The sequence below is a fragment of the Dromiciops gliroides genome, chromosome 2 (genome assembly GCF_019393635.1).
Source record: "Dromiciops gliroides isolate mDroGli1 chromosome 2, mDroGli1.pri, whole genome shotgun sequence".
In the NCBI taxonomy this organism is placed as follows: Eukaryota; Metazoa; Chordata; class Mammalia; order Microbiotheria; family Microbiotheriidae; genus Dromiciops; species Dromiciops gliroides.
In genome coordinates, this window is record NC_057862.1 from 535,538,917 (window position 1) to 535,556,178 (window position 17,262).

Genomic DNA, 17,262 nt, shown 5'->3' on the forward strand with positions numbered 1-17,262 from the left:
AAGAGACTGCTGAATGGAAACAATGCACACTCATAAATCTGCATTAGCGTGTGCAGAGCTTCCGATCCAGTCTTTCTACTCTTAAAACCATGCATTCATTGAAGCAAACTGTTAGAAGCCATGGGAGGGTGATAAACACAAATAGGGGAGACATTTTCAATTTTTGCATGGGTCTTGGTGCTCAGGAATTGCTATCTTCCCACTTTATAGATCTGTACTTATTAGGATAACAGTAGATTTCTCAGCTCACAGGGGTTTCTGTAAACCAGATATCTATCAGGACCTTTATTAAAATTATCAAGAGAAAAAAAATTTACAATTAGAAATAAAAGGAAAATGAAAACCAATCATATGGTCAAAATCCAATCATTCGTGTGTCCATTCATTCATTCATTCATTCAGGTATTCATCGGTTTCTAAACAGTCACCATACTATGTGCTGAGTCCCTCACACTGATAACTTTGCACTCACCTAGATGGGGTGATTGGAGTGAGGTCTTTCCCCATTGTCTGGATAACTCTTCTTCCCCAAACCCAGAGACCTGCACAAATTCCAACTCCTCCATAAAACAGTAGCCAGACTGGAGTTGCTGCTTCCTGTAGTACTCCACCTTGCTGGTAAATAAGCCACAGGGCTACCAGAGGGCCAATTGCATTACTAGCAAGGGAAAACACAAGCATCATACAGACAAGTTACATAAGACCCACTTCTCCAAGCACATTTCCTGGTCCTATGGGTCGGTCAAACAACTTTTTAAAAGACAAACTAGTTATAAAAGAGATCATTTTGTTTTAAGGAAACTAAGAAAGGATAAATGCCACAAAGCCCTGCCCATTCTTCTGTTATAATGTCTCTCACAGTTCTCCCTTTCTATTCCCACTGCCACCCCCCAAATTTAGCACTTATCGCCTGTTACCACGGATTCTTAACTAGACTCTCAAGTGCCCAGTCCCTTGGTCCTCCCACTAAAGCTGCACACTACTGTAAGGGAAATGAATGTTCTTTGCCATGCCTCTCCTCTGCTTGAAAACCATCAGTCGCTTCCCACTACCCACCCGAAGAAGCCCCACACCTTAGCCCTCATACCCAGTCTCCTCTCTCCTCTGGTTGCAGTATCCCTTACTAGCCTTCTTTCCCACTACTCTCTCATATGAGTCCCTCCCCTGGAACCTCCAAGCCTTTCTTTGTTCTCTGCAATCCCCTGCCCTTACCTGGATCCCTTAGACTCCCTGGCTTCCTTCAAAGGTCATTTCAGGTGCCTCCTCCCTGACCCTCTCCCCAGCCCCACCACCTCTTGCTCTTCTGTGTGAGCATGGCATTCCTTCAGGGAGCTCATGGCGGGGAGGACTGTTTCATTTCTATCCTCTGGGTCAAGTTCAGAGCCTTGGCTCAAGAGGCCTTCACCTCTACTGAGCTGAAGTGAACTAGAGGATCTGAGCCCAGATATCCCTGTTGTTCTTAGTTCTGACTGTCTTACATGCAGAAGCTTGGTAGGAAGAGCACGGAACCCTGTGTCGGCAGGCAGACAAGCTCTGCTCCAGCCTGGGAATGGGTCAGCGTGCCCACTCTGGCCCTCACCTCACGTCGTTGCCTCCGTGAGCAAAGGAGCCAAAGCAGGCGGTGAGGACCTGCAGGAAATGGAAGAGAAGGTGCACTTCGGCCGTGTCCTTCTCCTCCTTCTCCTCTTCCCCAGGATCCTCCAGGGGCTGGCCAGGGTCGGCCAGCTCCGAGGCCAGCCTCATCTCCACGCCGCCTTCTTCGGCCTCTATCTCGGCCTCGGCCACCGCGTTGCAGTAGCTGGAGTAACTGTCGTAGCGGAGCCTCTTCTTGGAATAGGTCACGGCGTCGCTCACAAGCTTCTCGCTGTCTTCTGGCGCTGAGGATGAGTCGGCAGCCTTAAAGGCTGAGTGCACAGGCATCCCGCAGATGGCTGCCGTGTAGCAGGTGTAGCTATTGTTTCGACGAAGTAACTTGTAATTACTTTCTTGCAAGGGCTTTTCATCAGGCCCTCTGTCAAGATGGATTTTGTGCAGCAAGTCTTTATAGAGCCCCGAGTCTTTGTGTACAGTGTGATAGACATGTCCGTCGCTTCTCATCTGACTGTCAAAGCCAAAAGTGCCATTGGACACAGGGGACTTCACAGAACCATGGGTCATGGAAAGTGCCCTTCCTGGAAAGAGTAAAGAAGAATTCTCACTTTGCGCCAAATATAAACCCCAGAAACTTTTAAATTACAAAAGCAAGAAATAATAATGCTTTTAAAAGTATGCCAAATTCCCTTTAAAAAAAAAAAGATCCTTTAGGAACCAATGTGGTGAGTCCACAGACTAAAGGGGACAGGAATAAGCTGGCAGGTTTGGTGGAACTTTATATCCATGGGTACAGATGCCACTGGTTTACAAGATCCAGTGGAAATACTGGTTCTGCTTCTGTGTCCATTGGTAATAGGTCAAGATGCTTCCCCATTCTGATGCCTGCACTTTCCTCCTTGAACGTACCTTTTTAGTATGCTGCTCTGTTCGCACTGCCACCCCATTTTACCCATGCTGCTTTGCTTATATCAGGCATACCATTATAGATAGATTCTAGTCCTTGGCCTCATCCCAATATGTCTCAGGGATGGGTGGGAGGCTAAATTTGCCTGCTTTCATTTGGACCTCAATTTCTCCTCATTCATTACTCACATTTTCAGCATTCATGCACACACATCTGAGGACATGCATTTTATTGCCAGGTCTTGTCTCCAGTGAATTTCTGGGTCCCTCTATTGCTCCCCTGTTTCCTAAATTCTCTCAGGTATTTAGCTGGCAATCTTCTCCCTTCCCCTTTCTTCTCAGTTTAAGACTAGCCTTTTGACTAATCTTGTCCAGGCAAATGCACGATTCACTAGCCCTTGTTAGGTGTACTTTACATTTGGCCATGGATCCTTCATTCTTTTATTTTAATCTGTGGCCCAACAATTATGTGTTACTGAGAAGTCTCACCACAGCAAAAGGAGATACTTTTTGTCAGGTCTATGTGATACAGACATTTTGCATTCTTTGGGTCAAATTAGTTCTTGCCTCCCTTGGTCCAAAGATAGTAACTCTGGAAAAGCTGCTCTAGGGACATCCTTCAGCAAGGCTGTGTCCTTGCCCATTATCTCCAGAGATAGTTGGGAAGTGGGTGGTTCTGGCCCTTCCTGAGGTGCTCTGTTGCTTGTCTACCCCACACCTCTGAGTGCTGGAGGGAAGCCAGCAGAAGGTTCACAATGCTTTAGCTGTATGCAGAATGACAACAGAGACAACTTGGCAGGGAATTTCCCTTCATCCTGGAAAAATGGGGACTGCTGGACACAGCCCCCACAATCGGTGGTTTCTGTGTCAATATTCTGATGGCTGTAGTTTGATCTGACTGATACAGAATGAAGCTGCCTCTCATACAGAAGCACTCAGAGGCATTTGTAGAAAGGGAGATGACTCTCCTTGATTCTCCCCCTGCTTTATTATCCCAGGGAAAGGCTACCTGGATCTAATTTGTGCCTATGGAGAAAACAGAAGAGTTCACAGGGAGGGCTGTCCCTTCTGGGCCTATCCACCCTTTCCTACGCATATTTAATCCTCAAAAACAGCTCCTCAATGAGTCACTCCTGCAAGTGAAGAAAGCGCCTGTGGCTAAAGTGGGGATTGTGTGTGGGTAGACACCGGCATCATGGCGGTTTTTGAGAACACAACTGACATGACACGGGTCCTTTCTGTGTTGGGGAACCCTCGGCCTCCAGCCCACACCCCCCTCACCACAGTCCTGCCCCTCAGCATGCTGGCCCCTAGATTGTGGCAGGATGCTGAATTTTAGGAAGGCCATCAAGGGCATCCATGAACCAGGACTGTCAGAAACGTCTCGTTTCTGTCGTAATGAAACACAGGCTTTTCTCCTTACCATACGGCACTCGGGGGTGGCTTCCATTTACTGTGCCTTCTGACACTCCGGGGGCTTCAGGGGCTGAACCAGTGAGAGGAACAGTGCTATCGTCATTTGCCTTGGCACCAGGGAGTTCCTTAAATACTGGGGACTCTGTTTCTTGGATTTTATGGAGACTTTCATTAGATACTCTTGACAAGGCACCCTCTTTCTTTAATTTGCCTAAAGAAAATACAGTTAAAACCATTAGCAAAAAAGATCTTTATAGATAAAAATAATTAACATCCATAGACGTGACTTTAAAGTTTGAAAAGTTCTTTATATACCCTATTTCATTTGAGCCTCACAACAACTCTGTAAGGCAGATGCAGTTGTTATCCCCACTTTACAGATGAGGAAGCTAAGACTGAGAGAAATGAAGTGACTTGCCCAGGATCACACAGTAAAGTGTCATACTGAGAAAAATTCCATGTCACACTGAGTAAAAGTTGAGTAAAATTCAGCTCTTTTAAACTCCAAGTTCAATGTGCTGGACATCCACTATGCCAAGAGAATTATTCTGACTAGTATTTAAATGTAATTTTGTTTTATTTTTCCCCAATGACATGTAAAGACAATTTTTGTTTTTGTTTTTTGGCGGGGCAATGAGGGTTAAGTGACTTGCCCAGGGTCACACAGCTAGTAAGTGTCAAGTGTCTGAGGCCGGATTTGAACTCAGGTCCTCCTGAATCCAGGGCTGGTGCTTTATCCACTGCGCCACCTAGCCACCACCTATAAAGACAATTTTTTTTTTGGTTTGTTTGTTTGTTTTGGTTTGGTTTGTTTTTAGTGAGGCAATTGGGGTTAAGTGACTTGCCCAAGGTCACACAGCTAGTGTTAAGTGTCTGAGGCCGGATTTGAACTCAGGTACTCCTGACTCCAGGGCCAGTGCTCTATCCACTGCGCCACCTAGCTGCCCCTAAAGACAATTTTTGACATTCATTTTAAAAAAATTACGAGTTAGCAATTTTCTCCCTCCTTTCTTAGCCCCTCTTTCCCTGAGACAGTAATTTTACATAGGTTATACATGTGCAATCATGCAAAACATTTAAATGCAATGTTTAAAAAAGCTCAGAAGTGTGTACATGCCACAATATGTTTAAAATGTTTTAAACCAGAATATGTTTAGTACCTCCTTTGGAAGCCAAGAAAATGTTAGTTGTATCTAGACAGGGAAAGTAAAGTACAGAATTGAATACAATTATATATCTCTATCTAATCTATAGATACAAATCTATTGATAGATCTATATCTATCTATCACTTAGGTCTAAAAACTCTGTAACTGAGGAGAAAAAAAGGGATTTTAAAAACTGTTATTCAAATTGTCTCTCTAGTTATACTGAACTGATCTGATAATTATCACTGAAATCATTATTCTTTACTGCTACATATTGATGCATGTCTGTTTCCATAAGTATCCAGTCGGAGCTCAATAAATTGTTAGTCTAATGTGTACGTGTGTGTGTGTGTGTGTGTGTTGTTTTCAGTTCAATGATAACATGTCAATCCTTTTCCTTAAGACAAACAGGGAAATTCTTTTTAAATTTTTATAAAAATTTTCATAATTTAAAAAGTAATAAAAGGTTTAAAATGCCTGTTCTCAATATACTTATAATCTAGTTGAGGGGACAAAACTTACATATACACGTAAAACAATTAAAGAATATAATAAAAGCACAACAGTGTGTGTAGCGAAGCCAATAAGTACAATCAGATTTGGGAAGGGGAGAATAAGATGGAAGACTGAGTCAGAAAGAGCCAGGGCAAAGATGGGGTATGTGATATGTTTATGCATGTATCTTTCTTACTACTTAACAAAAAGTATTATGATGCCAAATGAAAACAATTTTATGATAACCTGCTGATCATTATTACCCATGTCTTATATCATCTCCTTTATATAAATGAAAATTAAGTATAATTAGAAATTAAGGAACTAGGAGCATTTTGGCAATCAAAATACATAGGACCTTACCTGCTATTTTCCTCTTCATCCATGGACAAACGACCAACCACACAAAAATAGCAAATACAATAGCAACGCCAAATGAAATGAGAGCTATTGCCCAGATTGGAAGAACCAAACCTAATACTGTGAAATTAAAAAAAAAATACAACATTGAATATATTTTTCTCAATTGAGCATAAACAACATATTTATACATTTGATTCAACTCAAATATTTATTAAACTTCTATATGCAAAACACTCTGTTAGGCACTGAGGGAGAATATGGTATAATATGAAGGGCACAAGACTAGAAGTTAAGAGATGACCTATGAGACCTCAGGCAAAGTACTGTAATTTTCTGAGACTCAGTTCACTGTTTTGTAAAATGAGGTTTGATTTGATGATTTCTAAAGTCCCTTCCAACTCTCAAGTCCTGAAACAGAGTCAGATCTAAATAACACGCTTGCCTTCAAGGAGGTTATAAGGTAGTAAAGTAGAAAAGATATGTACAAAAAATAATTATAATAAAGTAATATATAATATATATTATATAATATATAAAATATAATAAAAGAAGAAAAATGGTATGATGTAGAACAAGAGGCCCAGGAAGGGAGAATAAGCACTTCCAGTCGGGGCATCAGGAAAGGCTTCAAAGGCACTTCAACAGGGCTTTAAAGAGCAGGTAGGAGCTCAAGAGGGGGAGATAATGGAGAGGAATAAGCTAGGAAGAGGAGAAAGCCTCAGTATGGGCATGCAGACCAGGAGGCAGAGGCCATGTTTGGGAAATAGTGAACTGTACAGTTTGGCTAAAGCATTAAGTAAATGAAAATGCAGACTGAGATGCTTCTTACCTATATGACCCTGGGCAAGTCACTTAACTACTATGTGCCTCAGTTTCCTCATCTATAAAATGGGAATAATAACAGCACCTATCTCCCAGGGTGGTTGTGAGGCTTAAATGAAATATGGTATTTGTAAAGCCCAGCACCTGGCACATAGTAATAAATAATAAATATTATTTTACTTATTGATATTATTTAAATAAATCCCCCTAACAGAAGAGTTGGGTGGAGAAACAAGTTGTTGTTTTTTTCTGGGAAAGGTAACAGTTGGCTTTGGGAACCAGGAAGAATGGTCAAACCTGGCAAATAGATGGAAATGTCCACCACGTAACTGAAAATATGGAACAAACTCAGAAGGTCAGAGGTGGAGGGACAAATCTGGTTTTCACCTATATGGAATTACAGTTGCAAATGCAGACGTATGTACCACAACCCAGGGGGAGAATATAGAGAAAGAAGAGAAGGGGGAATCTGAGGAACATCTATGCATTCTAGTAGACTGAAAGCAGGAGAGTCAACAAAGGAGCAGGTGTGAGAGGTAAAGAGGAGAGCCCATCGCAGGGTGGCTTCAAGAGTTAAACTTAGAGGATAAGTAGAAAAGGCCATGGAACTACCAACAAAGCAGAGCAGCAAGAGATAGAGCAATTCCATTTAAAATAACCGTATACAATATAAAATACTTGGGAGTCTACCTGCTAAGACAAACCCAAGAACTACAAGAACACAATTATAAAATACTTTTAACACAAATAAAGTCAGCTCTAAACAACTGGAAAAATATTAATTGCTCATGGGTAGGCTGAGACAATATAATAAAAATGACAGTTATGCCTAAATTAATTTACTTATTCAGTTCCATACCAATTAAACTGCTATTAAACTCTATTTGATAGAGCTAGAAAAAATCATGACAAAATTCATCTGGAAGAACAAAAGGTCAAGAACAGCAAAGGAGGGGGCAGCTAGGTGGTGCAGTGGATAAAGCACCGGCCCTGGATCCAGGAGGACCTGAGTTCAAATCTGGCCTCAGACACTTGACACTTACTAGCTGTGTGACCCTAGGCAAGTCACTTAACCCCCAATGCCCCGCAAAAAAAAAAAAAAAAAAAAGCAACAGAAAAGGAATTAATAAAACAAATGTGAAGGAAGGTGGCCTAGCAGTACCAGGTCTCAAACTGTATTATGAAGTAGTAATCATCAAAACTATCTGGTACTGGCTAAGAAATAGAGTGGTAGATCAGTGGAATAGATTAGGTACATAATACACTGTAGTAAATGACCATGGGAATCTAGTGGTTGATAAACTCAAAGACCTCAGATTTTGAGACAAGAACTTATTATTGGACAAAAACTTCTGGGAAAATTGGAAAACAGTATGGCAGAAACTAGGTACAGTCCAACATCTTATACCACATAGCAAGATAAGATCAAAATAAGCACATGATTTAAACATAAAGGGTAATACCATAAACAAATTAGGAGAGCAAGGAATAGTTTACTTGTCAGATCTATGGAGAAGGGAAAAATTTATGACCAAACAAAAGATAAAGAGCATTACAGGATGTAAAATGGACAGTTTTGATTATATTAAATTAAAAAGGGGTTGTACAAACAAAACCAATGCAGCTAATATCACAAGGAAAGCAGAAAGCTGGGAAAGTTTTTTTTACAGCAAGAGTCTCTGCTAAAGGCCTCATTTCTTTCTTTCTTTTTTCTTTTTTTTTTTTGCTGGGCAATTGGGGTTAAGTGACTTGCCCAGCGTCACACAGCTAGTAAGTGTTAAGTGTCTGAGGTCGGATTTGAACTCAGGTCCTCCTGAATCCAGAGCCAGTGCTTTATCCACTGTGCCACCTAGCTGCCCCTCTCATTTCTTTTTTTTCATTTCTTTTTAAAATTAAATTAAATTAAAAAAAATTTTCCAGTTGCATGTAAAAATATTTTTTGAGTTCCAAATTTTTCCTACCCTCTCTTCCTTCCCCCCTCCCCAAAACGTCTCATTTCTCTAATATATAGAGAACTGATTCAAATTTCTAAGGACACAAGTCATTCCCCATTTGATAAATTACTAAAGGATATGAACAGGCAATTTTCAGATGAAGAAATCATATGAAAAAGTACTCTAAATCACTCATGATTAGAGAAAGGAAAATTAAAACAACTTTGAGGTACCACCTCACATCTATCAGATTGGCTAATATAACAGAAAAGAAAAACAGCAAATGTTGAAGGGCTCATGGGAAAATTGGGACACTGATGGCAGAATTGTGAATGGTTCTGGAGAAGAATCTAGAACTACGCCCAAAGGGTAATCAAACTGTGTATACCCTTTGATCCAGCAATACCACTGCTAGGTATACCAAAGAGATTAAAAAAAGGAGAAAGGATCTATTTGTACAAAAATATTTATAGAAACTCTTTTAGGGGTAGCAAATAATTGGAAATTGAGGGGATGCCCATGAATTAGGGAATGGCTGAACAAGTTATGGTATATGATTGTAATGGAATATTACTATGCTATAAGAACTAATTAGCAGAATGCTTTCAGAAAAATGTAGGAAGACATATGAATTGATGCAATATGAAGTGAGAAGAACCAGGAGAACATTATACACAGTAACAGAAATACTGTATAATAAAGAACTGTGAATGACTTAGCTATTCTCAGCAATATAATGATCCAAGACAATTCCAAAGGACTCATGACGAAAAATGTTATCCACCTCCAGAGAAAGAATTGATGGAGTCTGAATACAGATTAAAGCATACTATTTTTCACTTTCTGTATTTTTTTCATTTTTTTTTCCTTTGGGTCTGTGTCTTCTTTCACAATGTAACTAATATGGTAATGTGTTTTGCATGATTGAACATGTATAACATATATCAAATTGTTTACTGTCTTAGGGAGGGAGAAAGTGAGGGAGGAAGAGAGAAAACTTGAAACAGAATTTGTAAGATAATGAATTTTAAAAATTGTCTTTATGTGTAACTGGGGAAAAAATAAAATACAATTTAAAAAAAGATAAAGAAAAGGCTACTGGAGTTGACCATTTGTTCAGAGATCATTGGCAGGCAACCTTAGGGAAAAAAAGTTTCAGTAGAGTTTGAGGACAGGAGCCAGACTGCTAGGGGTTGAGGAATTGTAAGAAAAAAGTGAATGAATGCAGATTGTCCTTTCAAGAAGTTTGGCAGAGAAAAGGAAAGGAGATGCTAGCTTAACTGAACAAAGCAAGGTCAAGGGAAGGGTTGTGAATTTTTTAGGACTGAGCATATTTGGAGGCAGAGAAAAAAGGGTATAAATGAATCTGGTAAATTTCTGAATTTATGATTAGACAAATGTAGTTATAAGATGAGTCAGTCAATCTTCCCCCAAAGTCAATAAAGATGAGGTCTGGAACACTGTAAATGTCCAAACTACTGTGGCCTCCTCTGGCTTCTCAGCATTCAGTAGTACTGGTAAAATGTACATGGCAGACATTCTGACCACATACACAAATCTCACTTAAAAAAAAAAAACAACAAAAAAAACAGAAAGAAAGAGGTTTTTTAAGGACAATGGATTTCATAATTTCCTCGCCTTTGGAACATTAGCTGTTTATGGATTCAGAATATGGAGAAACTCTTTTTAGCTAAATCCAATAATGACTATTGAGGCAGAATCATGTTAAGCAGTGGAGAGGTTGGAAATGGATTTAGTTTGTGAACTGCACAATTTCCTCGCAATGTGTGCATGATCAGCGTTCATGGTTCTAGATTATGAGTAAGTATGCATGTTTCAAGCATTCAGCTATATAGCATTTTAAAAGCTCATTCACAGAATGAGCTCCACTCTTCTTTAATAGTGTTTATCTCACTTGAAATAACTTGATTCAGTTAGTAGATAGCACGATTAAGTAGACTGTGTCATAGCGTGAGTCAAATTTGTACATACAAACTACCCTTTTTCACCTTTCAATCAGCAACATTTATTAATCATCTCCTCTGTGCAAAATACAGTAGAAGATTAACGACAACAATAATCAATATTTGTAAAGCACTTAAAAGTTTGCAAAAGGCTTTACAAACCCCAAGGAGCTAATAGTCTAATAATGAGACAGGACCAACAAACATGAGTACATGTACAGAAGTCTTTCAGTACAAGCATATATTAATGTAAATTCTGAGGGGATACTACTGCTGATTACAGATTTGCCGTATCATGTTCGATCACCTTTGTTATGTTATGTAAATGTACTATGTACTATGTTATGTAAATGCTTGGGTTTTTTCCCATAAATTAAAAATAAGAAAGAAGTGATGAATGTAATGAATACAGAAAAATATGGAGAGATATACATGAACTGATACAGAATGGGGTAAGTAGAGCTAAGAAACAATATAAACAATGACGAAAACATTGTAAATGGAAAAAACAAACCACCTCCCAAAAAACAAATCAAAAGTGAACGTTGCAAAATGATAAATAACAAGCCTGATTCAAAACAGGAGAAGGCACACCAACCCAACTTCTTTGCAGGGGTGGGAGATCCACAAATGTTGCATGTAGCACATATTTCCATACTTTTTAAATGTATTTTATCAGTTACATTAACCACCTCTCCCCCTGTTTTTTGTTTAAAAAATATTATTTGTTATATAAGAAGGCTTTCTGGGAGGCAGAGGAGAAAAAGAAAAGTCCTAGCAAAAACTATTGTGAGAAAATAATGGGGTTCTGGGGGACCCAGAGGCTCCCCCCACTTGAGGGCCTAACCCAGAGAGCCTTGCCTGAACTTTTAAAATGGGCACAGAGTCAGTCAAGTTAGACCTTGGACTGTGAATACAGATAATAGAGGTTAAAAAACCACAACTACCTGAAAGCCTTTCCCCCCAGAGGGTCTGTCCTCAGCACATACTGCTCATGGACCACCAATAGATTTGAATGATGCTAGCCAATTAGCTTTGAGCAGTGTGGAAGGGCCTCCTCTTCTCTGAACCTGCAGGAAGCTCACACAAACTCTTGGCCTGGGACTTGGAGGAGGCAGCCATGTGCACCTTGCTCTCTCTCGCTCTCTCTCTTCTATCCTAGGCATGTAGGGCTTCTGAACTTTCAGAGCTACATGTTCTCTGCTTACTAATATTTAATATGCTTTAATAAATGCTTAATGCCCCAAACTGGCGCTATAGCTTCTAATTTATAAGTAGCAATAAATTAGAAACCCCAGCTAGGTTCCCTAAAACTTGGGACATAGATAGGCACCCCCATATAATTTCAAATGACACACTATGTTGATGTAAAAAACAAAAGACATCAATAAAACTTATTTTAAAAAGAGGTGGGAGGGCTTTACCACTTATGATCACTAACACTGGAAGTTAGCAAGCCTGGTTTAAAGTCAAGTTTGGAGTATCTTGGGGTAAAGAGGGGACCTAAATGTTAGTACAAATAACTAAGTAAACCAAAGTGGGTAAGGGAAATTGATCGGGTAAAGCAATAGGAATCTGATGGAACAATCTTGATGAGCAAAACTCAGCAAGCACACTGCTCCACTACCCTCATGTTAAAATTTTGTTCTTAGCCCAAACAAGTGGATTCCAAAAAGGAAACTAAGAGTGTAGATCTTTCAAACTGGAGGAGGTGTCCTTTCTCCATCTTGTTTACAGAAATCAGGAAGAAGAACCAGGTAACTGACTAAACAATCAGGGCAAGGGCCCGGAGGGTAAATATAAAGAGATAGTAAATAAACCCAAGGAAAAGCAGGGGCAAGTAATCAAGTGGGTACCTGGAATAAGTAGATAGGATAGTAATAAATAGAAAAAAGTATTCTATAAAGATCAGGTAATTTAGTAATGAGCAATTACACCCTAAATTAGCAATCATATCCAAAATCCCCTAAATAAATGCTATCATTAAAAAAAAAGCCTCTACTTTGCTTGTTTGGAACTTTAAATTACATCAAATCCATTGAAATAAAGTTTTGTGAATGCAAAATTATTAGGAAGAAAAATGTGAACAAAAAACATGATATAAATCCAGAACAAAACTTGTTTCTCAGACTTTACTAGATGATAAAAGATGGGAATGGCTAATGTCATTTTATATGCAATAAAATCTTTAATAAAATACATGGGAATGTGTTTCTCATGAAGATCTCTAGTTGTTTCTAAGTGATTATATCACAGCACTCTGGTAGACCTATAGAAAGGTAAACGATAAATGCCACAAGTCCTATAAAAGCTATTAGAGCATTAGCACAATGTATGGCTAAATAAAATAGGGTATAACCTTGATTGCTTGAGATAAACTAGCCCCCAAAAAAGTGACTGTCAGGAACAAACTGAGAACTTGAGATTGCAGTTCTGAGGATTTCAGTTCAGATTCAGCCACTGAATCGCCTTTTATGTTCAGCTTTAATTTTCTGAATAGCAAAGATATGATCAATAGTGGTTTAGTTCTAACCTCAAGCATCTTTACAATTTGTATTTCAAATCATTCAAAGTTGAGGGGAATTTTCAAGTAGAAGAAAGGAACTGAACCCAATTTTTTACGTTCTTTACACTGTCAAGGGCTTTATATTACATAAAGTCATTCCTTTACATATTATTTGTTTATTTTTTATTTAATAACGACAGGGAAGTGGAGTGGGGGTGTGTGTGGCTAATGATTGCAATCCCTGACATGGAAAGGACTGAGGAGCCTGCTTCTGAGAAAGGCATGATGATGTGTACTGGAAATGCCTTGAAGAGATTTGGAGAGTGTGCAGAAATTCTGTTACTGGCTCCAGGCTGCTAAACATTTAGTGAAGAGGAGCCTCTATGACTGGGCATGGAACCAGAAATGGGGCCCATTCAAAAAGGCCCCGGGCAAATAAGGTCAGTCTCTCTTGATATGGACTCTTTTTGCTACACTCAGGGGCTCCAGAGGAGGAGAATCTGAGGAGAGATGGCAGGTGGGGTAGAGGCTGTGGAACCTCTCTCACCCAGAGCTGGCAAGAAGTCAAGAACAAATTGCTCCTCTGTTGCTTCTGTCTATGTTGGGTCCATTCTTCCTGTTTCCAGGTGAAGGATAAAGGAGATGGCTATGATCTTTGAACTCTGAAGCATCAGGAGAATGAATCATCAGGAGGTAACAAGAGGAGAATCCATTCTGGGATTTGAGGCTGACCTGATAAATGAACTTGGAGACCCACCCAACAGTAGCTAAGACAAGAAGTCATTCAGCAGCCAGTCTGTATCTAGAAGTCAGCTTGATGAGGCCAATGTGATGCAGAAACAGAATTAAGTTCGAGCTCCCTGTCCCCAGGGACTGAAGAGGTAGAAGAGAGGGTTTGGGAGGTGTTAGGGAGAGGATATGACTTTTGTGCTTCTGTTCTTGCTATATCTTGGCAGTAAATATACTTTAAAAGTTGGTTAAATGGAAGTGGTCTGATAATCACTGGTAGTTAATAGTAGGGGAACACACTAGAATGGGAGATCAAGTCCAAATCATTAGATAATGCCCATACCCCCACCCCTCAGAAATTGTCTCTTCTCCCATTAGAATGTTAGCACTACATCACTATGTAGTCCCTTCAAATTACTCAAATAACTTTCTGAGTTTCTCCTGACTCTGTCTGCATTTCACAGTTTCCAGTCACCTCCGGTCTTTTCAGAAGAAATGATTAAAAGTCCTCTATTCCATTAAATATCCATTTTCTCCCTAGAAGAATTATACTCTGCATTGCAATGCAAATTATTCTTGGTCAGAAGCCTCTTTTGTCTTCTGTAATACTGTATGATGAGATTTCCTTTCATTTTTAGTAGAAGTTGCCTGGTTTTGTATGATCCTGACTGTGGTTCATTAATACGTGAAATGCTTCTTTCTGGATGTCTGCACATTTTAAATTTGATGTGGAAACTCTGAATTTTGACTATGACATTCCTAGGACTTTATATTTTGGTTTTCTTTCCAGAGGTGATCAATAAGTAGATTCTATTTTTAATCTCCTTTAATTTCAGGGATCCTGATGATTCTTTAATTATCTTTCCTTTACTTGTTTTCCAGGTTACTTGTTTTTGATAACAATTACCTTATGTTTTCTTCTATTTTCTCAATCTTTTGATTTTGTCCTAACATTTCTTATTGTTTCATGGAGTGATTGATATCTGTTCAGTCTATTCTATTTTTTAGGAGTCTGAAGTTACAGATCTTTCTCCTAATTCTGCCCTCCTGAACTTTTATTTCATCTTATTTCTTGTTTCACTTTTCTAGGTATTTACAGCATACTTATGGAAAATCTGTATATTCCTTTGAGACTCTGCTTTCAGTGGTTTTTTCTAGGTTGGTTTTTTTGGTATCTCTGGATCTATAATAGTTTTTAATAGTGGTCAGTATCTTCTTCTGTTCACTCATTTCTCCAGCTTTAATTCCTAAACTGGGGTTTTAGTTCAGGGCCAGCCTCAGACCCCTCCTATGCTTTTGGATAGGATAAATTGGTCATGCTTGATCTCCACCTAGGTCATTTGGGTTCCTGTGCTAACTTCCACCTCCCAGGATATTTCTATGCTAAAAGCATGAGGTTTGGGACTCTCTTGGATCTCTGAGGTTCAGAGTGCTGAATCTTAGAACCTTCTATTTCTTAACAGAGCGTGCTAGAGACCTCAGAGATTCTGGGCCTGGAAGACCCAGTTTGAGTCCTGTCACATCTGACATAGTCACTGCCAGTCTATTTGTTGCAGGTTTCTGAACATCCTGGGATTCTCTCCTGGGAGCTCTCTATCCTTGCTGCCTCTGAATGCAGAGCCTTATGGGTGACATATCTCTGACCTATGTCTGGTCAGGCTGGGAGGCTATCTTCTTGTTTATCTTCACTGTGCTGGCTTTTCTGGTAGACCTCATTTTCCTATTGTCTTTGGGTTTCTGGATGACTTTCTGTGTAGTTTTGGAGTAGATAAAGTCACTTGGTATAGTTTCTCATTGAATTTTGTGATTGTTATTTGGTCTGGTGCCATTTTGGTTGGGAGGAGGTATGCTGGAGTGGGGTAGGTGGTAGCTTGGCTGCCTGACCTTTGACATCTATTTTTACGGCCTTTAGGATTCTATGTGTTACTTAAATAAAAAATAAATAGCACTTATACAAAATCTACAAAATTTAAGCCCGTGATTATATCACATCATTTCTCTTATTGCATCTCTTTTCATCATCTCTTTCTAGCTTTGCCTTCTAATTTACTCACCTTTTCCCTTTCACTACTTGAGGCAGCAACCTGGCTACCTTATAAGTCTAGGGTGGCTAATAGTTGAAGGAGAAATGAACCTTGACTGTTGGGTGACCAAGGATCCTCCTGCCACAAGCTCTGACCCTGCTTTTGAGGCCCTTAGCGTAAGCTCTGTGTTATTTTATTGGCGAGCCAATACATTGTTTAGGCCCTGGGGAAAAGTTACTTCTTTATGAAGTAATGTCATGTTTGGTAATCATTCCTAGTTTTTTTACAGATGAGGAAATGGAAGTATATAGAAATCAGTCTAAAATGAATGTGTAAAATGAATAAGAGGAATTCATTTTAAAGAACCCTGTGAAGAATCCTTTTGTAAAGTGAATGGAGAAAAGCATTTGACTGGTCTTGTAAATCTCTATTTTCAAATCTTATATTAGAATTTATTTTTTAAAAAGATCACTTGTTTATTTAAACCATAAAAATGATTTAAAATTGGTTTTGTTTAAAGAATTCTTCTGTTATAATTGGAGATATCACAGGACATACTAAAATGAAGTCTGAGAATTCAGCAGCATTCTCACAATTCTATGCAGCGCTGTCATAATACAGTGATATCTAGATCACCTCTGGAGACAGAGATTCTGATAATAAAGTTAGCTTGGGTACAAAGGATTATTCTAATTTTCTCAGTATAGGTTGGTGAGGCCACTGCTTTAGGAGAATGTTGTGGTATTTATGTAGGGCTCTCACAGGGTTCAGCTTTTTGTTCATTTGACTGGACTTATTTGTAATAATGAAGAGTGAAATGAGTTGAGGGAATGGACAGATTTTTTAAAAGGAACATCAATATGAGCAGAACTAGAAGAACATTGTACATAGTATCATCAACATTGAGTGTTGATCTACCGTGATGGACTATATTCTTCTCACCAATGCAATGGTACAGAAGAGTTCCAGGGAACTCATGATGGAAGAGGATCTCCAAATCCAAGAAAAAAAACAAAACTGCAGAGTATAGATGCTGAATGAACCATACTATTTCTTTTGTTTTGGGTGCTGTTGTTTTTTTTCTATTTTGAGGCTTTTCATCAGTGCTCTGATTTTTTCTCTTGTAACATGACTAATGCAGAAATAGGATTAATGTTATTATGTGTATATATATGTATACACACACACACACACACACACACACACACACACACACACACACACATATATATATATAAAACCTATAGGGGCAGCTAGATGGCGCAGTGGTTAAAGCACTGGCCCTGAATTCAGGAGTACCTGAGTTCAAATGCGGCCTCAGACACTTGACACTTACTAGCTGTGTGACCCTGGGCAAGTCACTTAA

At 39.3% G+C, this 17,262-nt stretch overlaps 1 protein-coding gene across 7 annotated transcripts in view; it reads right to left on the reverse strand.

Annotated features, from left to right (window-relative positions):
- The window catches only part of SLC20A2 (solute carrier family 20 member 2), a 135,499-nt gene that overhangs the window by 14,213 nt on the left and 104,024 nt on the right, over positions 1-17,262 (reverse strand). For all 7 annotated transcript variants that reach the window (XM_043983247.1, XM_043983251.1, XM_043983248.1 and 4 more), the window contains 4 exons: positions 5,918-6,034; positions 3,920-4,123; positions 1,580-2,171; positions 473-658 (listed from right to left, as the gene is read on the reverse strand). In XM_043983247.1, coding sequence (XP_043839182.1) covers positions 473-658; positions 1,580-2,171; positions 3,920-4,123; positions 5,918-6,034 — 1,099 coding nt within the window. The remainder of the gene's footprint in view (positions 1-472; positions 659-1,579; positions 2,172-3,919; positions 4,124-5,917; positions 6,035-17,262) is intronic.